Source organism: Schistocerca piceifrons, chromosome 9, assembly GCF_021461385.2.
Source record: "Schistocerca piceifrons isolate TAMUIC-IGC-003096 chromosome 9, iqSchPice1.1, whole genome shotgun sequence".
NCBI classification, from domain to species: Eukaryota; Metazoa; Arthropoda; class Insecta; order Orthoptera; family Acrididae; genus Schistocerca; species Schistocerca piceifrons.
The window spans coordinates 224,966,929-224,993,001 of NC_060146.1; the positions used below are offsets into that span (position 1 = coordinate 224,966,929).

Genomic DNA, 26,073 nt, shown 5'->3' on the forward strand with positions numbered 1-26,073 from the left:
ACCGCATGAAACAGGTGATGCATCCAGCTGATTCCAGTCCCTACGACGAGTTTCGTTCCATACCTGCAAACAATGAAAACAGTACATTACTCGAGTGTTTACGATTAAATTGCTACAAGCGCGTTCTGCGGTAATTAGATATAATTTGCAGTGTACGTGTAAACGAGACGGGACAACGCTGAAACAGCAGTATAGCCGGCCGCCTACGGGACACAATTCCCCACACTACTGGCGCTCCAGCGGCCAGCAGGCCGATAGAAACAACACCGTACGCCGCGTCCGTAAGAACTGTATGATGATGATGATGGGTTTTCGGCCGTCAGGACACATATTACGATCTATAAAAACAGCAAACATACAGAAAGCGCTGTATCTCAAGCAAGCATCCGACTGCATACACAATAGCTTTTTAATAACTTTTTTTACGTAATTTCGACTAAAGGAAATACGAATCGGTATTTCTGTGAGTAGGGGAACTACTGTGATACCTGTGACTGTGCAATCCATGTTGATTTTTAAACCGTAGACTTGCCCCCTCCTCCTTCCAGAGGAGTCATTAAGCCTGAGCATATAAATTACGTTCCATAACTGTGCTAACGTCAGCGACACAGGCGTGCCCACTAACCCTCAACTACATTCGTGCAGCAATTAATTACCCCACGCGTCGCTCTTTTGTTCCCAGTTCCGCTCCGATGTAACCTTACTACCGGCTGTAGTTTTGTACTGTGCTAACCAGCGACCATTCTTTCTGTAGAAACGTAGCACTTGTGGTCGAAATTTACCCTCGATATGCTGGAAACATTAAACGTTTAAAGCCGGTGGCAGGCATAAAACGTCATCCGAAATAGTACTGAATGCTTTCTCAGAAAATTATTTTGAACAATTACTTCATGAGCCTACTCGAAGCGTAAACGGTTGCGAAAGCACACTTGACCTCTTAGCAGCAAACAATCCTGGGCAAATAGTGAGTATTGCGACGAATACAAGGATTAGCAACCACAAGGCAGTTGCCGCTAGGCTGAATACCGTAACACCTACCACCATCAAAACTAAATGCAAAGTAAACCTATTTTTAAAAAAAGCTGATAAAAATGCTCTTAACGCCTTTTTAAGAGATAGTCTCCACTCCTTCCAATCTGATCACGTAAGTGTAGGAAAGATGTGGAATGATTTCAAAGAGATAGTATCGACGGCAACTGAGAAATATATACCACATATATTAACAAGTGATGGTACTGATCCCCCTTGATACATAAAACGGGTCAGATCGCTGCTGCTGAAGCAGCGAAAAAAAGCATGCCAAATTTAAAAGAACGCAAAATCCCCAAGATGGGCAAAGTTTTGCAGAATTCCGAAGTATAGCGCGTACTTCAATGCGAGATGTTTTCAGTAATGTCCACAAGGAAACTGTCTCGGAATCCGCCAGAAACCCCAGACGGATTCTGGTCATACATAAACCACACCAGTCGCAAGACGCAATCAATACATTCACTGCGCGATAACAACGGTGAAGTCACTGTTGACAGTGCCACTAAAACAGAATTATTAAACAAGGTTTTCCGGAAGTCCTTCTCCAAAGAAGACGAAGTAAATATTCCTGAATTCCAATCAAGGACAACTGCCAAGATGAGAGACACAGAAGTAGATATCCATGGTGTAGCAAAGCAGATTAAATCACTCAATAAAGGCAAGGCCTCCGGTCCACATTGTATACCTTTCATAGTATGCTGATACAAAAGCTCCATATTTAGCAAATATGTACATGTGCTCCCTCATAGAAAGATTCGTACACAAAGAGTGCAAAGTTGCTCAAGTCACACCAACACCCAAAACGTGAGATAGGGGTAATCCGCTGAATTACAGGTCCATATCACTAACGTCGATTTGCAGTAGGTTTTTGGAACATATACTGTGTTCTAACACTATGAATTACTTCAACGAAAACGATTTATTGACACAAAGTTAGCATGGATTCAGAAAATATCGTTCTTGTGAACCACAACTAGCTCTTTATGCTCATGAAGTAATGGGTGCTATCGACGGGGGATGTCAAATTGATTCCATATTTTCAAATTTCCAGAAGGCTTTCGACACCGTTCCTCACACGTCTTCTAACCAAACTGCGTGCCTATGGAATATCACTTCGGTTGCGCGACTAGATTCGTGATTTCCTCTAAGAATGGCCACAGTTCGTAGTAATAGACGGAAAGTCATCGAGTAAAACAGAAAGAATATCCGGCGTTCCCCGAGGAAGTGTTATAGGCCCTCTATCGTTCCTAATCTATATTAATGACGTAGGAGGCAATCTGAGTAGCCGTCTTAGATTGTTAGCAAGTGGTGATGTCATTTACCGTCTTCTAAAGTCATCAGATGACCAAAACGAATTGCAAAATGATTTATATATCTGTACAGTGCGAAAAGTGGCAATTGACCCTGGGTAAAGAGAAGTGTGAAGTTATTCACATGAGTACCAAAAGAAATCTGCTAAATTTCGATTACGCGGTAAGTCACACAAATATTCTACTAAATACTTAGGGATTACAATCACAAATAACCTAAACTGGAACGATCACATAGATAATGTTGTGGGTAGAGCAAACCAAAGACTGCGATTCATTGGCAGAACACTTAGAAGGTGCAACAGGTCTATTGAAGAGACTGCTTACACTACGCTTGTCCGCCCTGCTGTGCGGTGTGGGATCCGCATCAGGTGGGACTGACGGATGACATCGAAAAATACAAAGAAGGACGGATCGTTTTGTATTATCGCCAAATGGGGCAGAGAGTGCCGCAGGCATGATACGTGGATTGGAGTGGCTACCATTAAAACAAAGGCGTTTTCCTTTGCGGCGGGATCGTCTCATGAAATTTCAATCACCAGTTTTCTCTTCCGATTGCGAAAACATTCTGTTGGCACCCACCTACATAGGGAGAAATGATCATCACGATAAAGTAAGAGAAATCAGGGCTCGCACAGAAAAATTTAAGTGCTCGTTTTTCCCGCGCGCCGTTCGAGAGTGGAACGGTAAGAGACAGCTTGAAGGAGGTTCATTGAACCCTTTGCCAGGCACTTTATTGTGAAGCACAGTAATCACGTAGACGTACAAATCTACCCCACGAAGTTATAAACATTACTTTTCTTACTTGTCACCATATATTGTTTTTAATTATATCAGACAGAATGTAAGTGTGGAGTTGTTATTAGCCAGTGAAGACTGACTCACGGATTCAGTAGATTCTTTTCAAGAAGCAGCCGAGTTTAATGACAATGAAACAGAAATATCTGATAGCCGGCCGGTGTGGCCGAGCGGTTCTGGGCGCTTCAGTCTGGAACCGCGCGACCGTTACGGTCGCAGGTTCGAATCCTGCCTCGGGCATCAATGTGTGTGATGTCCTTACGTTAGTTAGGTTTAAGCAGTTCTTAAGTTCTAGGGGACTGATGACCTTAGATGTTAAGTCTGATAGTGCTCAGAGCCATTTGAACCATTTGATTAGAAATATCTGACAATGAAAGTCACGGGGAGAAATAAAGGACGATAAGAAGGCAGGAGAAAATCTAGAAATAGTAAGGGTATCGGTCTGGTTGTAAATAAGAATAGCAAGCTGTCGCACCGAGATTTTATAAAACAACTCGGGATGGCTTTGGTCAAACCAAATATCAAAGGTAGGAAAATGAATTCCACTATTTTTTTCTCGGGACTTGCAGACTGTAATTAACGAAGTTCTTTCCAAAAATTTTCCATATGACAGCAGGGTCGACGAATCGGCCGTGCACGTGCAAGAGGGGCAGAGTGAGCCAAAAATTTAGGCGGTGTCAGTCGCGATGGCACGTATGTCAACGCTTTAAAGGCACCCGAAACTACCGAAACAGATTCTAAATGTGAAAAATACGTTTGCAAAATGCGTTCTATTAGGAAAAAGGTACGTCTTGACTGTGATGTAATTTAATGTGTGTAAAATCTTAAGGTCGTCAGTCCCTAAGCTTACACACTACGTAACCTTAATTGTCCTAAGGACAAACACACACACCATGCCCGAGGGAGGACTCGAACCTCCGCCGGGACCAGCCGAACAGTCCATGACTGCAGCGCCTTAGACTGCTCGGTGACTGATGAATGAAAATAAAAGTGCTTAGTTGCTCCGCTCACGTACTTAGTGTCACTTTTTACTGGAAGTCTTTATTTTTTTTCTTATAGTTTACTTAATTGAACATTATTTGAAACTTCCTGGCAGATTAAAACTGTGTGCCCGACCGAGACTCGAACTCGGGACCTTTGCCTTTCGCGGGCAAGTGCTCTACCAGCACTTGCCCGCGAAAGGCAAAAGTCCCGAGTTTGAGTCTCGGTCGGGCACACAGTTTTAATCTGCCAGGAAGTTTCATATCAGCGTACACTCCGCTGCAGAGTGAAAATCTCATTCTGGAAACATCCCCCAGGCTGTGGCTAAGCCATGTCTCCGCAGCATCCTTTCTTTCAGGAGTGCTAGTTCTGCAAGGTTCGCAGGAGAGCTTCTGTAAAGTTTGGAAGGTAGGAGACGAGGTACTGGCAGAAGTAAAGCTGTGGGAACCGGGCGTGAGTCGTGCTTCGGTAGCTCAGTTGGTAGAGCACTTGCCCGCGAAAGGCAAAGGTCCCGAGTTCGAGTCTCAGTCGGGCACACAGTTTTAATCTGCCAGGAAGTTTCATATCAGCGCACACTCCGCTGCAGAGTGAAAATCTCATTCTGGTGAACATTATTTGATTGCAAAACATGTTCGTGAACAGTGTTCCAGTAGATTTTCTCTGTTTAAATGGCCGTTGTTAACTTTTTTTTTGCTACCTCGAATTCTGGCGCAATCTGTTCATCTCAGAGCAGCACTTGCAACCTACGTCGTCAATTATTTGCTGGATATATTTGAATCTCTGTTGCCCTCTACTGCTTTTAGCCTCTACAGCTCCCTTTAGTACCACGAAACTTATTCAGTGATGTTTTAACAAATATGCTCTCATCCTTTCCCTTCTTCTTGTCAGTCATTTCCATGTATTCCCTTCGTCGCCGATTCTGTGGAGACTACATTGTCAGTCCACTAAATTTTTGACATCATACATTGTCAGTCTACTAAATTTTCGACAGCACCTGTAGCATCACACCTCAAATGCTTCGATTCTATTCTATTCTGATTTTCCCCACACTCCACGTTTCACTGCCTCTCAATGCTGTGCTCCAAACGCGCATCCTCAGAAATTTCTTCCTTAAATTAAGACCTATGAATCGTACTAGTTGGCTTCTCTTGGACACGAATGGCTGGTCGCCAGTTCTGATGTCGAGTTTCTCGGTGTCGTAATTTCTGCTACTTCTTGTTACTTTCGTCTCTCTTCGACGTTAGAGTATTTATTGTTAGTGAGACCACCTTTTCTTTTATCCATTCCGTAACAACATTGAAGAGAATCAGTTTGAGATGGTTTCTGCCTTCGGTGTGGCAGTGTACTAGTGTCAGTGTGGTTAGGAGGTAAGTGTGTGCGTCTGTCGGACGACTTTTCCTGCAGCCGGCAGAGGCGTGCCATCCTCGCTCGCCGTAGCAGCTACGGTAAACTGCGCCGCAAGCGGAGCGAGATCTGCCGCGGAATCTCTGGAAAATACCGATAAATAAAGCAAGGAGACAAAACCTCGGCATTAGATTCGTAAAGAGAAATATAACATCGCATGCAGCAGCAAGTGGTCAGAGCTGATGTGTACTAACAGCCGTACATCGCGGACATCGACACCGTAAAGTGAGTGAACCGCTTACGAGGCCACGCCAGTGCAGCAGAGTGCAAATGGAAAACGTTCAGAGCGTTCTTTTTCCCCACACAACGAGTGTTCCCTGTTGCATGTCGCTAGATCTGATCCACGCGCCAATACGCGCACAAAGCCTTTCAAACGTACGTCAGTAGACGGCGATGGTTTTTGTGCCTAGCTGAGTTTTCTTCTGGACCTCGGAAACTTTAAAAATACGCGGACTGGTTTCTGTGGACTACAGTTCTAATAGTTGAAACCTAATGCTGTAGTTCTGTGCTTGTGTTATCGGAAATAACACGCTGTGCGTCAGTGTTAATGGCACTCGGAGCAAATACTTCCTTCCTGCTGTTTTATCGATCACTGACCGTCGCTGTTTACACTGTACAGCATCGCAAAGAAGGAAGCAGCAACCAGCCGCCACTGGTAATAATAATGCTGTTTACTTAGACGAATAGCTCCGTTAGCGGTTCAGAACAGACAGGTTCATCCTCAGACTGGTGTTGACGTTTACTAACGTAAGCAACGACAAATGTATTGTCTAAAGAGGAACCAGTCTTTCGAACCCGTTAACGGCGCTATTCGCGTAAACGAACATCATCACTAGCAAAGACTCAACCTGTAAACACTTACTTCCACCTGGAACGTTTTCACGAATTTCTAATTTGTCTCATTTTTTGAGGTGATGCGATGAGCAAGGTAATTCTGGGCATCAGAGAATCTTCTACATCACTATGCACAAACATAGTGGCATTGTTTCTTCATTCTCTTGACAAATGTCTGACGTGGCAGTTTTAACGTTTTCCAATTCCACCTTTCAGCTGTCGAGGACGAAGACGATGTAGGTTACCGTTCAGAACTCAAACCTGGAGGAAGAGGACATTAGTGTTTAAAGTGCCGTCGACGACGAGGTCATTAGAGACGGAGCACAAGCCCGGATTACGGAAGGATGGGGAGGGAAAGCGGCCGTGACCTGCTAAAGGAAACACCCGTCATTTGCCTCAAGCGATGTAGCGAGAGCACGGAGAACCTAAATCACGATGGCCGAACCGCCGGCTCAAAGCTCTGTCTTCCACTGACACCTGAAGAGCAACAACATAGCACGAGCAGTTTCAGGAGAATCCACAATTTCGCTTAACGGCAAAGCACTCGCCCTGTGCCGACTCTACGGCCGCTATTTTACACGGTTCATTTGTCAGGTCGGGCTAAATAGCGCCTGTATGTCCTCGTTTGGCCCAGCTTTGGGTCCACGTGAGACCAACTGTACGTGTTGGACCTTGTGAAACACAACACGATGTCAGCTCGATCACAATTTGGCATAGAGAGGGCTTTGCGACATCGATTAAGCCTAACTGGCTTAACGTTGTTGTTGTCGTCTTCAGTCCACAGGCTGGTTTGATGCAGCTCTGCACGCTGCTCTGTCCTGTGCAAGTCTCTTCATCTCCCAGTAACAACTGCCATTAGTCTATAGACACTACAAAAAACAACTCGTGCAGTCAACGGATGGCGACTGCCTTACATAGGGAACTACCAATGGTGTTTAGGAATCAAACAATAACGATTTTTCTCTTTTACTTCTCTTGTAGATTACGAAGATGGTTACTGCACAGTTGAAACCGGTAGTCTCGTTTAAAAAAAACTTTACGATCGGGACTATTACATGAAACCAATATACCCAGCCACGGAGTTGCATCTGCAACGAACATACAATCTTTCTTGTCACCTTACCTCTGACAATTCAAGCAATGATTTTGTTAAGTTGGTCGAACCCATTTAAATGATATCGATAAGTGTCGAACTACGTGTGTGTTCTCTCTGACTGTTTCTACATCTTTGTTCCTACAAGCTGTTCAGGTCAGTTCCGTTCCGTCCATCTTCATTATGTGCGCGCCAACATGTAGTAAAGTGTATCAGTGTGAAATGTTGTAATAAATGACCATGTTTATCATGTTCTCAATACCCACGGAACCTCAACAGATTTACATTTCAGAGCGAAAATAAAACAGTGTTCAGCACTGGTCTCCAACGGTATTAGTTTTGCTGGCGCGCGGCCGGCAGCCGTCCAAGGCACCAGCCCTGCCGCCCGGTCTATGTGGACGGAGCCAGCGCCTCGCCTCGCCTCTGCTCGCACCGCTTCACCACCGTCACAGCCACGCCCTAGACGACGTTCTCAGAGTTTTGGAAACAGATGGAGACTGGATGGGGCCAGGTCGGGACGAACCCGAGGCGCCGGGCCGCCGCAGCCGCCCCAGCGCTCGCCTGTAGTCTGGCATTGTCGTGCTGGAGGCGAGACTCCTCCACGTGCGGCCGGACACTTCCTGCCCGCAGTTATCAAGTCCACTACAGCACGCCGTTTCTCACGCATCAGCGTAGCTCCGCTACACACCGCTACAATTCGGGGCCCCCTAGCGGCAGAAGGCTGCAAATATATGCAGACGTGAAGGATGAGGATGTAGAATGTGAATAACGTTTCTTTTATTTACTAAGCTTTACGAGTTTTCATACGAAAATTCAGAGGCATTACTTTTCAGCACGACTCCGTATACACCATCTCACGTGAAAAAAGAATTTAAATAGCTTAAGAGTAATGTGTAAAATTCCACCATATTTTAATGTTTTTCACTGAGGAGCTGTGTTACATTTCTAAATCAAATGACAGGCTCAACGGAACAGTCAGAGACTGCAAATTGACATCCAGCAGGTAAGTAAACCGCAAACAGAGCTGACTGCGAAAAAAAGGCACAGAGAACAGGAACCTGCTACAACTTTATTCACGTTAGCAATGCAAGTCCGTATACTAGCGGTACGAAGGTAAAAAAACGGATTGCATGGGCGTAGTGTGTTCGATGCAGATATGACAATTGAGAGCTCCAGTGTGTGACTAACAGAGATAACAACTGCCGCCGAACACACAGCCCTGGTCAACACACAAGAGTCCGAGAGACATTTCTGCTTTCTTTTCTGTTTTTCTCCTAATATCGCGAAGAGTTTCTGCGCATTTCTTTGTAGACATCGCCGAATTTGACTTATTTCATTGCTAGTTTTGCGTATATAAGCATCCGACAACCGCAACACGAGATTCGTTACCGAGCTCGGCTGCTGAGTGTGAAACTGCACGACTAAACACAGTATGGTCTGCCCGTTAATACTCAATGAGTACTACAGTCTTTCTTTCGTCACTATGGCGTCTTAATTCGTAAATGTGGAAATCACGCTACGGAGTTCGCGTCAAACAGCAGGTTCGCATACAAAAACTGGCTCGCTAAGTCACGAAGGCAACGGGTTACCACGCCCGGTACGGAAGTTCCTAGTATAGCGCTAGACTCCACGTTATACCTGCGCACAGGTCTGTCCCCTGCTTCGTACAACTCTCTGAGACATTTCCTTACCTGAAACTTTTAGTAAGAAATCGGTAATCTAGTTGCTATAACGCAATGATTAATTTCTCCATCGCGGGCAGCCTTCTTGGGCGAAAACTCTACCGTTTCGTTTGCCTAAAATCCGTAGAGGACGTGGCTGAGACAGTGGTCAGCAAACTGGACTCGCAATCGGGAGGACGAATGTTAAAACCCCGCCTGCCCATCAATCCGTGACTTGCCTAAATCTCTCCAGGGAAATGGCGGATTCGTTCCTTTGAAAAGGGCGCACCGATTTCCTTCCCCACACTTCCGTAATCCGAGCATCTCTAAGGGCCGCACTGTTGAAGGGGGACGTTGGATTCTGATCCTCTTTCCTTCCTTCCTTGCTTCCTTCCTTCCTTCCTTCCTTTCTTCCTTCCTCGAAAGTCGGAAAGCGTATTTACGCAGCAGAGGAATATGGTCGGCTCCCGTACATCGCACGAAACGGGGTGCACACTGCTTCCGTTCTGTAGATGGTCCAGCTGAGCAAGCGCTTCTCCGGAAACGATCCGTTCCCTCTCCCACTCGTCGGTAGGCAAATTGGAGACACTGTAGTACGGCAGTCGCCTCCGCTGTTCGGGCGGGCAGTGATGGCCGCAGGAGGCACAGAGTGTCCTTTGTTTCTGGCAGGAGGGTTCGAGTAAGAATGCCGCCACACTGCCCTGCATCCAGCGAGGCACCTGTGTGCGCTACACGGACCTGGAGAGACTTGGTGCCCGCCGGCAGCTGCTGGGCTCACCACTGATCCGCACGCCGACACCAGGGCGGCGCGCCAGCCGTTCAGAAATACGTCGGGGCGGTTCCGCAGGCGTCTGCAGTCAGCCACAGGGGAGCTGAACAGCCTACAGTGGGGGACAGGCGACACGAGAGCCGCGGCTCGTTGCTAGGAGTCCGAGGTCAGGGTCTGTCGCGCCGTCGGCGGAGAGGGCGCCAGGGCCGGAACACGGCACTGGACCGAGCGAGAATCGACAGGGCAACCGGCCGTTTCGAAGGAAACGTCCCCGAATTTGGCTTTAGGGAAAGCGCTCCGTGTGGCTGACCGCACGGGGATTCGAACAGCAGGCCTCCCGAATGCCGGGCCCAGCCGTGGAGCTCACGCCTTACATCTCCTCGTCACAGCCAGGTCCGAACTTTTAGACACATCGTACAACAGACAAACGTGGATCGTATGGCCGTAGTAGCGTCAGTGAATACGGGTGAAACCGGGAATACAAAGAAAGGCACGAAGGTCTTTCTGTTTAGCAAGAGCGACAAGAGACTGATTTGAGACTATCCGACATATCGCTACGAAAATTTCACCTCCACAACTGACAACGTTGAGCATCACCGGAGAAATACAATACAATTTAGATAAGTATGTTCCCAGCAAAATTGTGAGGGATGGAGAAGACTCACTGTCGTGGGCAACCGTGTTAGGCAAGTGCAATGACCACTGCAAATTCAAACGCAGCCAAAGCCTCACAGACAAACGAACACGAAACGAAGCCAAAATTAGCATAATGAGGGGCATGCGTGAAGCGTTCGACGAATATCGGATCGAGGGAAAATCCTATGAAATTCTGGTCTGATGTTAAATCAGTAAACAGATCGAAACCACCTGTCCAGGCACACTCTGACCGTAACGGCAATGAAACAGATAATCACACAAAAAGGTCGAACTACTACATGTATTTTTCCCAAAACTGTTTCACAGAGGAAAATCGCGCTGTAGTTTCTCGTTTAAATCGTCGCACTAAAGACAAAATGATGCCTGTCGAAATAAGTGGCCATGGGACAAAAAGCAAGTGAAATCGCTCAACAGAGGAGAGACCACTGGATCTGACGGACTGCCGGTACCATTCTACAAAGAGTCAGCGAAACAAGCTGCTGCTCTTCCAGTAGCAGTGCACCGCATCTCGCTGCTGGAGCGAAGCCGTCCTTGTGGTTGTAAAAAAGCGCAGGTCATTCCCGTTTTCGAAAAGGGTCATCGAACAGACACACAAAACGATAAAATTTGTCTCTGACGTCAGTCTGTTGTAGAACTGTGGAGCATGTTGGGCGCTCGCGTATTACGACCTTTCGTGAGACTGAAAACCTGAGTAGTTATCAAAATGAGTTCCGAAAACAACGGTCGCGTGAAACCCAGCTCGCTCTTTTGGCCCACGAGACCCAGACGGATACCGGCGCCCACGTGGAAGCCGTTTTCCTTGACTTCCGGAAGGCTTTCGATACAGTTCTACAAGGCCGCCTAATGAACAAAATACGAGCGTAAGGAACATCAGAAAAACTGTGTGACTGCATCGAAGAGTTTGTGGCAAACAGAACACTGCATGTCACTCTCAGCGGAAAGAAGTCTTCACACATAAAGAGTAACATCGGGCGCACCCCGAGGCAGTGTTGGAGGTCCATTAATTTTCACAGTGTAATATAGATGACATACTACACAATGTCGGAAGTGCCACGAGGCTTTTCGCGGAAGATGATGTATGCAGAGAAGTCATAACTCCAGAAATTTTGGCGAAATACGAGAGCACCTGCCGAGTATCGACAGCTTTTTGAGGGAGTGACAATTGACCATCATCATACACAAATGTAACGCATTGCTCATAAACAGGCAGAAAGACCCTTTATTATACGACTACACAATTACAGAACATTCACTGGAAACAGTTACTTTCATAAAATACGTAGGAGTAGGTGTACGGAACGATTTCAAGCGTGGAAGGCAGATGGCGGACAGATTCAGATTCATTGGAGGAATCCTCAGGAAGCACAGTTAATGAAAAAGAGAAGCTGGCTTACAGAGCCCTCGATCGATCGGTACTCGAATACTGGGATCCGCATCAGACATGACTGGTAGAACAAAGAGAAAGTACCAACAGGAGAGCAGCGCATTTCACCACAGGTTCATTCAGTAAGCACCAAAGCGTCACGGATGTTCAACGAACTGCAGTGGCACACGCAACACGGGAGATTCTTGTGAGTCACGAGGTTTCGCTACCGCAGCGGCCACGTCTTGGACCGCGTGCTGGCAAGGCACGAACACGTAACACACCACACTCCCTGTTCCCCTGCCACTAAGTGCGGCTCAATTCGCGAGAGCGGCTCTCTTACGCCAGAGAACTGACTGCGTACCGAGCTCGTCGGCAGAGAAAGACCGGCAGGATTTTCCAGTGGATTAAAGCTTTAGACACGAGTATTACTCGAACCTCTATTACGTGCAACTACGTGCTTCATTTTCTGCCATTTCCGAGGACATTATTGCCAGTTGTAGAAATGCGGAAAACGTCCCGGTCTGAAATCCATCCTCAGTGATTTGTCGGTAGCTGAGCAACGGCCTCGCGGCGACTGCGACGAACACCGGCGTGCGGGACCCGGCCCGGCCCTCTGGTGCGCCCGTCTCCCGAGGCGCCGCAATACGTTTAGCGACTGCGACTGCCTCCAGTCGATATCGCCAATTGTCAAATCGCACAGCAGTGGGTCTGCCTGCCTAACGCATTACTGTTACTCGCATTTCGCTACAGTCTTCAGTCCTTGCAACGAGTTTGTGACACCTGTGCGGAGTCAAACTGTAACGTATCTGTTCAATTATATAGTTAGATTGTTGACTGATGCAAAATTATTCTGTTACGTAGCCTTGTACATTACTATGTGGATTTAAATAGGGAATTTACTACAGAAGATATCTCGAGTCGCCACCTGAATCGACCTACCATTTAATTAACCTGAACATTCGCTTGCATTCAAAATCAGACAAGTGAGAGCTGGCCAGGAAGGGCCTCGATAGGAAATTTCATAAACAGCGAGTGTGTTACTGAACATCAGGAATATCTTTTACTATACATTTATTTCGTGGTAATTCTTTAAAAGGGAAACAAATGAACAAACGTACATTTAACGGGAAAATCTTAATCTACCATGGAGTGAGTGCTGGTACTGAATAGTCCTGGTAAAACGGACTGAAATGTATACTTGAATAGCACGATCATTTTAAATCGGGAGCGCTGTGGCAAAGATGGATTAAACATGCACACATTCATACTAACCATTTATCGCAGAGAATGAACCAAATCAACAATTTAATAAAGGAAACAAGATCTACATAGGATTAGAGGGAGATGGTCGGGTACTTTAACAGAAAATTATTCCCAAACTCATAAAAAAGTTACGAGAGACTGTAATTAAGAGCAATGAATAGTAACTACGTCCTGTCAACAATTCTTCCAAAAGATAGGCGCCCTCTAAAATCAGTAGTAACATCGTGGGTATGCACTCCAAAGAAAAATCGATAAAATATAAATCCCGACGAGAAAGATCACGAAATCAAAGAATAAAGAACCAGAATTTATTAGAGAGAGCAGACTCATTCATTTACAAGCACAGAATACTAAAGCAGAATTTCACGAACGAAGCACATGGTAATGGCTACCAACCGTGCACAAAGAAAACTCACTTAAATCTGCAGGAACCACAACGGTATTTTTGTTAATATGACTATGGAATGTTAAAACTGTATGCAAAGCTCTTCATCATCAGTTACACGATTTATTCAGGAACCTAGTCACGCTCATACATGCACCTGGCCCCATTCCCAGCAGCAGCAGCGCTGGAATGGCCGACTGGCTTCGCCGTTTCCAGGTGCCGGCCGGGCCACAGCTTCGCCAGAGTCGCTCGTGTCAGTGGCTTTTCCCATTTGCGGCCCATACCGTCACTGGAATGGGTCCCCATTCGTCTCTGCTCTACCTGGGTCATCACTTTCTCTCTTCATCTGACAGCAGTACTTACACATCCACTCCTCAATTATTGTTGGATATATTCCCAACTCTGTCTTCCCATACAGTTTTCACTCTCTACTACAAGCTATTTCCCGATGACTTAGCACATGATCTGTAATCTTGTCCTTTCTATGTAGCAGTGATTCCTCACGTATCACGAAATGCATCTCCAAACAGAAATAGCGCTTCACATAAGCTCTACATTTCATTAGTGAGATGTGAAAAAGTGCGCAGCAGACCAGGGCTCGAACACACATTTCTCGCTCACTGCGAGTGGTCGCCATAAGCACTTCGGCTATCTGTGCGTGCTTCCTCCCAGACCGACTCCCAACCTTTCATATCATGTATACGTCCGGATCCTCTATGCTCGCACTTCGTGATTCCCAGAGAGAGAGAGATATTTTTACTATCGTCATTGTAGCCCATCGAGGCATAAATACCAGTCCTTCCGGAATGAAATTTGCACTCTGCAGCGGAGTGTACGCTGATACGAAAATTTCTGGTAAGTTGGAACTGCCTGTGGGACCGAGACTCGAACTCGGGACCTTTGCCTTTCGTGAGGAAGTGCTCTGCCAACTGAGTCATCCAAACACCACCACTCACGACCCGTCCGCACAGCTTTACTTTTGCCAGTGCCTCATCTCCTACCTTCGAAACTTCACACAAGTTCTCTTGCGTAAGTTGCACGACTAGCACTCCTGGAAGAAAAGATACTCCAGAGACTTGGCTTAGCCACAGCCTCGGAGATGCGCTGAGAAGCTAAGCCACGTCTACGACGTGTTCTTTCTTCCAACAGTGCTAGTCCTGCAACGTAGTCAAAAGAACTAATGTGAAGTTAAGAAGGTACGAGATGAAGACTGGCAGAAGTAAAGATGTGGAGACGGGTTGCAAGCCGTGCTCGAGTATTTCAGTTTGCAGAGCACCTGCCGGTGACCGCTGCAGCAAGACTGACTACATCGAGTGTTTGTCCTCTACAATGGTGGGTAGTTTCGCACCTGATCATTAACAGCTGAATGCCGGGACCGAGACATTACCTAGTACCGTCATGCAGTCCGCACACAACATGGCGCAGTTTCGTCCGGTTTGCCTCGGGGTGACGCCTGGCTGGACACTTGCAAGTGTGCGGCGCAGCCTGTCTCACACACACACACACACACACACACACACATACACACACACACACACACACACACACACACGTCACCGCCAGCACGTGCTGCGCTGCTAATTAACACCCCAGGCAGTGTGGCGGACCCCGAGTTTGCGCCATCGCCAACACCGACGCGACGCACTGCAGGGCGACCCGATACGCCAACGTCCAGAACACAAGTACACAGTGTCTTACCATGAGAAAATATTGTCGCTACAGAAGGCTTTTACACGTGGTTTTGATTTCCCACGAAGCCCACTTCCCCCGCCGCTCACTCCTACGGACTTCTCGTAACGTTCGACCAGCTTGTCCACTCCTCGGCGTACTCGTCACCTACAGACCGTTGTCCGCCGAGCCGCTTTTCAATTATTTCTATTCATATCGATACGCTTTTCGGAATTCCACCGATCTCCAATCGACTTAATACGTATTTAAATCTTCAATCGACACATCGTCTAAAATATTTACTGCAAATTGGATGCTGCAGCTGCCCTTCGCAAAACAGCAATGTTATTCAACTGCTACACTTCGCGAGCTGTACATCTATATAAATAAAAAATATATATGTTCGTTTGTTCAGAATCTAAAACCTGCTAAAATTCTTCACCGATTGCTTTGAAATCCTGACACAAACGTGTTTTCATGTGTGCGTGGTGTGGTGTTGTGTTGTGTTGTGTTTTGACTTTACGGGCGCTCAACGGCAAGGTTATCAGCGTCCTGAAAGATTTTCTCAAGTCACAAATGCGGATGAAATCGCTAAAATTATTGCACACACCGAGGATGAAACCCACGAAAGGAGACTCGAGCACTCACTTCCACCTCCCACGCATTCATTCACACAGTCACACTACCTCACGCGTCTTAAGACAACGGAGAAGGTGAAAGGTTCTGTAACACAAATTAAAATACACGCAAAACGACAGATGAGCTGAAAGAAGCGCACAGGCAAATGTGACCGACTGACAACCTACAAAAAATACATGATCCTGTCCCCATGTCAACACATAAGTTCATTTGCCAACATTCTCGGGAAAAACGTTGGGACAGTTGACAAAACACGGAAAGATTTAATCACACTCGTTGGAAATTCCCTTAAAATAGAGGGCAGCTCTGTCGGCAAGTCTCACGCTATCCCCTGGTTAGAAAATAAAACACTTTATTGTAGTAGAAAGTGTCTCTACAGTCATCTGTACGCCACGGGCGCCGCACCACTGGCTGGTTCTGTCGCCGGAGCACGGAGCCACGCCCCATACGGCTGTGGTCTGTGCAAAGACGAGTGGGGAGGGCTACATTTGAACACGCGTGTTTGCTTTCGTAAAGGATGGCCAGGAACAGCCTCAAAAGCTTGTAAGGATGTTTTAGGGTAGGTTGTGCTGGGAAATAATTGTTAAGAAAAAAGTTCGATACTTTGTGTCGTTTCCGATTTAACCCTTTCAGCCTTGAATTTTTTCTAGAGAAAGGAATTTTTTTTCTTTCTGCTTTACTGCTTTTAGGTGACTTTTCCATGATTTCAGATTGAAGATTTAAACAAAAGCATGTACCAGTTTTCGAAACAAACCTTGTAAACTTTGTTTCTTTTTACAGACTGCAAAAACTAATTTTGAAATGTTCACTGTTATAATAAACTGCCTATTCAATAATTACCATGCAAAATAATAATAATATTCACTTATACAGTGGAATATAACTAATCAAACACTTGCGTGTTTGTTAAGGCGGTCAAGCGCTGCTGCGACTTCTACATTGACTTGGTGATATCTCTAAAGAGAAGTCCAACAGTTGGTAGCACCTGTGCGTAATAAAACGACTAAACGTTCACAAATGTGTGTGTGTGTGCGCGCATGAGGTTTCCACTGGGAAAAGTATTTCTGATGCAACGAAGAGTCAGTAAAATTTAATGTACACAACTTTAGACGGTCTGAGGGGGTTAATTAGCACTGACGTCAGCCAATCGGGTTGTTGCGTACACAGGTTCGGGCACTTGGCGCAGTGCACAGGCGTCTGTGGCTCTGTGAATTACCACCTAAAATGCGCCTCTTCCGGAAGGAGCAAAAGCAAATTGTGTTTCTGTTTGAGGGAAGCAAAGGAAGGTCGCGTTTCACGACACTGTCTGGCAGGTCGTTTGAATTTCTGCGTGCAACAACCTGTCTGGCCAACTTCAATGCTAATTAAATCGGAAAGGGAGCAATATATATATTTCTTAATAACTATTTCTCAGCACAACCTACACCGCAACACTGTTCCAAGATTTTCAAATTGTATCTGACAAACCTGTATATATTGTATATGAATATCTATGTAATACATAAAGGGAAAACGTTGTTACGAAAAACATAGAAAAATTCTTGACTGATGTTCTAGAAATGTTTCCACGATAATCTAATGAACATTCGGATGAACTACCACATAAATAAAGGGGAAACGTCATTACTAAAAATCTCTAACAGTTCTTGACCGATTTACTTCACAGTTTTACATGATACACTATCAAACAGTCAAGACGCAAATGGGTTACTTATTTTCATACGACAACAAGCTTATTTCTAAACAAGATGGTTTTAGACCTGGAAAATCATGCGACTAGCCAAATTCTGCTCTTAACCGAACACATAGAGGAAGGATAAGAAAATAAAAAGATAACAGGTCGACCTTAGCTCTTCATATGATGCAATTAGCCACAGGCTGCTGCTCCAGAAGCTCAGAGACTATCAATTTGTTAAGATTATCTAGTCCCTATTGCAAAATAGACAGTTTTATGTTGTCCTCAATGGGAAAAAGAGCAGATGGAGAAACCAGAAAAATGGTCTGGCCCAAGGAAGCGTTTTGGCGCCCTCCCTATTTAATTTGTGCACCAACGACCAACCGATGCCTAAGCATACAAAACATTTTCTGTACGCGGATGACCAGGCAATTACAGCACAGGGGAGGGCCTTTGAGGATGTAGAACACAAGCTGCAGAAACAACTTTGTTAAGCCAAACCCGTCCAAAACAATAGTATTTGCCATTATATAGACTATAATACAAGTAAACAAGAACAAATTACACATCTGAGCAAAATAGGCCTATGCCGTATCTTTTTGTAAAGATATTTGTTACAAGCAACAGTTGTATAGCATATGCTGGAGTATAAATTAATACGGATTGTGTAAAAGTGTGTGAAGTGTTGTACCAACTGGCCAACAGAAGGGAAGCAGACAGATGGACACTAAAGAAAAAACGCCGCCCATACTGTCGCACTAAGTAAAAAACTAAATTTACATCCATATCGACAGATAAACAACAGTCATGGCGATACATTAAAGCGCGTTCCATATTCTTGTCACAGAGCCAGCACCCAGCATTAAGCTAGAAATAATAATGCAACTTCCAGAAACCACCTGAAGATGAACCTGAAAAGGTTCGAAAACCGGCTCATGGAATAATAAATAATTATTCAAAAAAGTGATTTGTTGCAGTTTTATGTATTTACATTAAGCTAAAAATATTTAATGTATACACCCAACTGACTTCAGCAGTACTTTCAGATACAGTAAGCAAAACGTAACTCTGCACGGACGTTGATTCGCGATGCAAACAAACACGTCAGTCGAAAAAAAGGCGCGTGCTACACTGTTTTTGTGTAAAACACAAAAGAAGCTGGTTTAAGCTGGTTTGTGCCAAAGCTGGTAAATGCGAGAAATTGGAACACGAAGAAGCCGAAAACAAAGCAAGTGCATCCAACGAGTAATACATTGTTAATGGACAATTCGTGAAGTACAGTAGTGAAACAGAGTTCTTACTCTGCACATGATTGCTGCAGCATCCAAATTGCAGCGTACGTTTTTGAACCTATGTTAACTGAATATATGTATTACGCCAACTGAAGACGGGCTGAAACCCGAAACGCCTATTGGTAGAAACAAATATACATAAACAGTGTCTGGCTGCTGTCTTTGTTAAAAGAAAATCATAGCCGCTTTATCGGCAGCGGTCTAACCGACCAACACCTTCTAGCACGGTGTGGAGTTTGTCACCTTGCGGTATCCGCGCGATAAGGAATAGAGGGAGGGATTGGTATGTTTTAAAATGGTTTTGTGAGAGCTAATTTTATTTTTTAATGACAAACTTATCGACTATCTGGGTGGCTTCACACTGTGTTCTGTAGACCCGACAGCCGTCCAAAACCGCTCGTCCGCCTGACACCATTTGTTCTTTGTTTTGGTCGGTAAGCATTTTCGGTACACCACTGGTACACAATTTGCGATACTGGAGTTTTTCTCGTGCCTCCGTGGCAGTCGCACGAGTAGAGGTGTGCACGGCAGTTGGTGGTGTCACTCGCTGCAAGCTTCTGGTCAGTAGGCCAGCCACGTTTGTACAGCCGCCTCCGAAGTATCGGACACCGCTGTCTGACCTTTCCCTCACTCGTAAGACGACGACCTCTGTGGCTTCATGCGCAATCAAAACACACATACACACACGTAACGGAATATCACGAACTCACATAAAAGTATTCACAGCATTCCACTGCGTGTGTGGTGGTGTTAACATTTACATCAGTCAACAGAGTCGTGACAGTTTAAGCCTATAGTGTTACTTATGTATCATTCTATTTGGTATATAGCAATGTGACAGTGGTCAGACGACTGAAACTGGTAGTGCGAATAAAGTATTTCACCAGCAGTTCAAGGCGGTAATCATGATATTTCTCAAATATACGAGAGCTCCGGGGGCGCAAACTCCTGGAAATATATAAAGATTTTTCGCTGCTTCCCTTTTAGCTTTCTCCCGAAAGCCAAATGTCCTTTCTTTGATGCTTCGTTCTGCACCATGGATTGGCCAGTCAAAGCAACAGTTTGAACAGAATTTTGTAGTCACTTGTTGTTGTTGTTGTTGTTGTTGTTGTTGTAATCGGAACGAGAACGCCGCCTTCCCAAGGTTCTCCGCGTCGTTTGGTTGGTTGGTTGGTTTGGGGGATTAAAGGGACCAGACTGCCATGGTCATCGGTCCCTTTTTCCAAAGACAAAGAACACCCAAAGAGAATAAAAACAAAGAACAGAAGAGATCACAGACGATACAGAACAGGAGAGACTGAGACAAAGACAAGACAAAACGAACGAAAACCACATAGAAATTGACGGTGGTTGGCCGACCATAGAAATAAAAAAGGAAAAGCCAACCACTTAGAAACACATTAAAAAATCAGTGTAAAATCATAGGCCAAAGGCCAGAATCAACACAAAACAATAAAATAAAACAGAAACACTCAGATTAAATGATAAAATCCCCCTGCCCGAATAAAACGTAAAACTAAGTCAGCCACAGCGGAGTCGTCTGTTAAAAGGGCAGGGAGCGTATCAGGCAGCGCAAATGTCTGCCTGACCACAGCTAAAAGGGGGCAGGCCAACAGAATGTGGGCCACTGTCAAAGCCGCCCCGCAGCGACATACAGGAGGGTCCTCCCTGCGCAGTAAATAACTGTGTGTCAGCCGGGAGTGGCCAATGCGGAGCCGGCAAAGAACTACCGAGTCCCTGCGAGTGGCTCGCAGGGATGACCGCCACACAGCCGTCGTCTCCTTGACAGCACGGAGTTTATTGGACATTGTCAGTTCGCGCCATTCCTCGTCCCATAGCGCCAAGATTTTGCGGCGGAAGACTGCCCGCAAATCAGTCGCAGGGAGGCCAAGGTCCAGAGATGGCTTGCTGGTGGCCTCTTTCGCCAGGCGGTCAACATGTTCGTTACCCGGGATACCGACATGACTGGGGGTCCACACAAAGACCACAGAGCGGCCGCAACAGGCGAGAGTATGCAGAGACTCGTGGATAGCCATTACCAAACGAGAACGAGGGAAACACTGGTCGAGTGCTCGTAAACCGCTCAGGGAATCGCTACAGATAACGAAGGACTCGCCTGAGCAGGAGCGGATATACTCTAGGGCACGAAAGATGGCGACCAGTTCAGCAGTGTAAACGCTGCAGCCATCCGGCAAGGAACGTTGTTCGGAAAGGTCCCCTAGAGTGAGCGCATATCCGACACGACCAGCAACCATCGAACCGTCAGTGTAAACAACACCAGAGCCCTGATACGTAGCCAGGATAGAATAAAAGCGGCGGCGGAAGGCCTCTGGAGGGACTGAGTCCTTAGGGCCCTGTGCCAAGTCGAGCCGAAGGCTAGGGCGACGAACACACCATGGGGGTGTATGCAAAGTAGCCCGGAAAGGAGGTGGAACAGTGAAACCCTGGAGCCCAGAGAGAAGCTCCTTGACGCGGACCGCTATTGTACAACCAGACCGGGGCCGACGTTCTGGCATACGGACGACCGACCGCGGGAACAGGAGACGATAGTTTGGATGCCCGGGCGAGCTTAGAACATGGGCAGCATAAGCGGCCAGCAAACGTTGGCGTCGGAACCGCAGCGGAGGTACACCTGCCTCCACTAGTACGCTGTCCACAGGGCTGGTGCGGAAAGCACCAGTGGCAAGGCGTATCCCGCTGTGGAGAATCGGGTCCAGCACCCGTAACGCAGATGGGGATGCTGAGCCATAAGCCAGGCTCCCATAATCCAGACGGGACTGGATTAACGCCTGGTAGAGCCGCAACAGAGTAGAGCGGTCGGCGCCCCAGCGGGTGTGGCTCAAGCATCTCAGAGCGTTTAGATGCCGCCAACACGTCTGTTTAAGCTGCCGGATATGAGGCAGCCAAGTCAACCGGGCATCGAAAACCACCCCCAAAAACCTGTGGGTCTCCACCACAGCAAGGAGTTTGTCGGCAAGATAAAGCCGCGGCTCAGGATGGACTGTTCGGCGCCGGCAGAAATGCATAACGTGGGTCTTGGCTGCCGAAAACTGAAACCCATGCGCTACAGCCCAAGACTGCGCCTTACGGATAGCGCCCTGTAGCTGACGTTCAACAGCTGCAATGCCAGTAGAGCTGTAATAAAGGCAGAAGTCGTCAGCATACAGGGAAGCGGAGACAGAATTTCCCACGGCCGCAGCAAGCCCGTTAATGGCTATTAAAAACAGACAGACACTTAAAACAGAGCCCTGTGGCACACCGTTCTCCTGGACGTGGGAGGAACTATACGAGGCCGCGACTTGCACGCGGAAGGTACGACACGACAGAAAATTGCGGATAAAAATCGGCAGAGGACCCCGAAGACCCCATCCATGGAGCGTAGAAAGAATGTGATGACGCCACGTCGTATCGTACGCCTTCCGCATGTCGAAAAAGACAGCGACCAGGTGCTGACGGCGGGAAAAGGCAGTACGGATGGCCGACTCCAGGCTCACCAGATTGTCGGTGGCGGAGCGGCCTTTACGGAACCCACCCTGAGACGGAGCCAGAAGGCCCCGAGACTCCAGTACCCAATGCAAGCGCCGGCTCACCATCCGTTCAAGCAACTTGCAAAGAACGTTGGTGAGGCTAATGGGACGGTAGCTGTCCACCTCCAGAGGGTTCTTTCCAGGTTTCAAAACGGGGATGACAATGCCTTCCCGCCATTGCGACGGAAACTCCCCCTCGACCCAAAGACGGTTGTAAAGATCGAGAAGGCGCCGCTGGCAGTCCACTGAAAGGTGTTTCAGCATCTGACAGTGGATGCCATCTGGCCCAGGAGCGGTATCAGGGCAAGCAGCGAGGGCACTGCGAAATTCCCACGCACTAAATGGAGCATTGTAAGATTCTGGGTGGTTGGTGCGAAACGAAAGGCTCCGACGTTCCATCCGCTCTTTAATGGAGCGGAAGGCCTGGGGGTAATTCGCAGAAGCGGAACTCATAGCAAAATGCTCTGCTAAGCGATTGGCAATGACGTCGGAGTCAGTACAAACTGCTCCATTCAGTGAGAGCGCAGGGACGCTGGCAGGTGGCCGATAGCCGTAGACGCGTCGAATCTTGGCCCAGACCTGCGAGGGAGTGACATGGAGGCCAATGGTGGACACATACCGCTCCCAGCACTCCTTCTTGCCTTGGCGGATAAGGAGGCGGGCCCGCGCACGCAGCCGTTTGAAGGCGATAAGGTGGTCGAGGGAGGGGTGTCGCTTGTGACGCTGGAGCGCCCGCCGGCGATCTTTAATCGCCTCAGCGATCTCAGGCGACCACCAAGGCACAGCCTTCCGCCGAGGGGACCCACAGGAATGGGGAATGGCAGATTCGGCGGCAGTAACGATGCCGGTGGTGACCGATTGAACCACCGCATCAATGTCATCGGTAGAGAGAGGCTCAAAAGCGGCAGTGGAGGAGAACAAGTCCCAGTCAGCCTTATTCATAGCCCATCTGCTAGGGCGCCCAGAAGAGTGGCGCTGTGGTAGTGACAAAAAGATCGGAAAATGGTCACTACCACACAGGTCGTCATGCACACTCCATTGGACAGACGGTAAGAGGCTATGGCTACAGATTGAAAGGTCAATGGCGGAGTAGGTGCCATGCGCCACACTGAAGTGTGTGAAGGCACCATCATTTAACAGCGAGAGATCGAGCTGCAACAAGAAATGCTCAATGATGGCGCCTCGACCTGTTGCCACTGACCCACCCCACAGAGGGTTATGAGCGTTGAAGTCGCCCAATAGCAAGAAAGGTGGCGGCAATTGGGCGACCAGTGCAGCCAGGACATGCTGCGAGACATCACCATCCGGTGGAATGTAAAGACTGCAGACGGTAACAGCCTGTGGCGTCCACACGCGTACAGCGACAGCCTCTAAAGGCGTCTGGAGAGGGACAGACTCGCTGTGCAGAGTGTGAAGGACATAAATGCAGACGCCACCAGACACCCTTTCATAAGCTGCTCGGTTCTTGTAATAACCCCGATAGCCACGGAGGGCGGGGGTTCGCATCGCCGGAAACCAAGTTTCCTGGAGAGCAATGCAGAAGAAAGGGCGAAGGCTGAGAAGTTGGCGGAGCTCAGCTAAATGGTGGAAAAAACCGCCGCAGTTCCACTGGAGGATGGTATTGTCCATGGCTGAGAAAGGCGTGAAAGGACTGGGAAGGCAATTTACGCCGCTTGTTCACTCACTGCCACCGATTCAGTACCCGGACGAGAGGCATCCATGGCGTCTGAGGGACCAGCGAGATCAAGGTCCTCAGCGGACGCTAGAATCTCGACTTCATCCTCAGACGCAGAGCGCGAAAGGTGCGGTGGGGTTGGTGCCACCGCAAGTTCTTTAGCCTTAGAGGTCTTTCTCTTGGACTTCTCTCGCTGAACCTTGGGTTTCACCGGCTGGGAAGGCTTCACCGATTCAGTCTCCGGGACAGAGGAGGATCGTGAAGCCCTACGCCCGGCTGCTGGTGAGGACTTATGCCACTGGTGGCCGTCATCCTTCCCGCTGGGGGAATCCTGGGAAGGGAGCGTCCCAAGGGAACTCTTACGGGCGAGAGTAGCCGAAAAAGTTAGGCGCTTCTCCGGCTGAGAAGCGGGGACGGACGTCCCCGACGGGTGGGAGGAGGTTGCTCCTGAGGTAGGTGGTGCAGGAGCAACCGGTTGGGGAGAGCCCCCCACGGGCAAGGGGGCAGAAGGAGTCGTACTGCTTATTGAGCTGGCTGGAAGTCTCGCAACTGATGGAGCTAGCACAGTTGTTGTAGCAGCTGCATACGAAGATGTCATTCTCACAGGATGGAGTCTGTCATATTTCCGTTTGGCCTCAGTATAGGTCAGCCGGTCCAGGGTCTTATATTCCATGATTTTGCGCTCTTTCTGAAAGACTGTGCAGTCAGGCGAGCAAGGTGAATGGTGCTCCCCGCAGTTGACGCAGATGGGAGGCGGGGCACATGGAGTATCGGGATGAGACGGGCGTCCGCAATCTCGACATGTGAGGCTGGAAGTGCAGCGGGAAGACATATGGCCGAACTTCCAGCACTTGAAGCACCGCATCGGGGGAGGGATATAGGGCTTGACGTCACATCGGTAGACCATCACCTTGACCTTTTCCGGTAACGTATCACCCTCGAAGGCCAAGATGAAGGCACCGGTAGCAACCTGATTGTCCCTCGGACCCCGATGAACGCGCCGGACGAAATGAACACCTCTACGTTCTAAGTTGGCGCGCAGCTCGTCATCAGACTGCAAAAGGAGATCCCTATGGAAAATAACACCCTGGACCATATTTAAACTCTTATGTGGCGTAATAGAAACGTTAACATCCCCCAACTTGTCACAAGCAAGTAACCTGCGGGACTGGGCGGCGGATGCCGTTTGTATCAGTACTGACCCAGAGCGCATTTTAGACAAGCCCTCCACCTCCCCAAACTTGTCCTCTAAATGCTCTACAAAGAACTGAGGCTTCACGGACATAAAAGATTCCCCGTCAGCTCTGGTACAGACGAGATACCGGGGCGAGTATCTTTCGCTCTCATTCATAGCCCTTCGTTCCTCCCATGGTGTGGCCAGGGAGGGGAACGATTTGGGGTCATACACATTAGCCTTGAATTGAGCCTTGGAACGCTTAGAGACTGCTGACGGCTGGCCGCCAGCGACAGATGATGTACCACGCTTCATTGCGGGTCATCCGCCCTGATGCCACCTACTCCGACCAAGGGCCCTCCCCACGGGCGCCACCCAGCCACAGCAAAGGCCACCTGGCAGGATGGCCATTGCCGGGAGTCCCGATGCCCCAGGGAGATGGGCATCTACTCCTTGGCATACGTGGGGAGTGAACGGCGCAGGCATCAGTAGAGCGATCCCTGTGTTGTCAGGGGGCTACAACCAAGAGGGTACATGGCGACCCCACCACAACGGACTGGCTACCGTGCTGGATCTTAGGTGCAAAAATGGCCAAGGTCGTCGTCACAGTTAAAAGAAACACTGCAGAGTGCAGCGTGGTAATCGCCCATGAGATCGAAAACGAGCGGGACGCCATCGCAACGACGAGAAAGACGGCAATAGGTCTAATTGCACGAAGGATACAGTGCACCATGTAAGGTGCCCTTCCCCAATTGGCTCGCTCTTCGGAATAATTTGGATAGATGGAGGTCAAACCCGAGAGGGGACCATCACATAAGGCCGAAACGTGTGAGACTCCTTTTAGTCGCCTCTTACGACAGGCAGGAATACCGC

The 26,073-nt window shown here is 47.9% G+C and overlaps 1 protein-coding gene across 1 annotated transcript in view; it reads right to left on the bottom strand.

Moving 5' to 3' along the window:
• The window catches only part of LOC124716938 (alpha-(1,6)-fucosyltransferase), a 214,985-nt gene that overhangs the window by 132,642 nt on the left and 56,270 nt on the right, over positions 1 to 26,073 (bottom strand). Inside the window, exon 2 of the mRNA XM_047243520.1 lies at positions 3 to 63. Coding sequence (XP_047099476.1) covers positions 3 to 23 — 21 coding nt within the window. The 5' untranslated portion in view covers positions 24 to 63. The remainder of the gene's footprint in view (positions 1 to 2; positions 64 to 26,073) is intronic.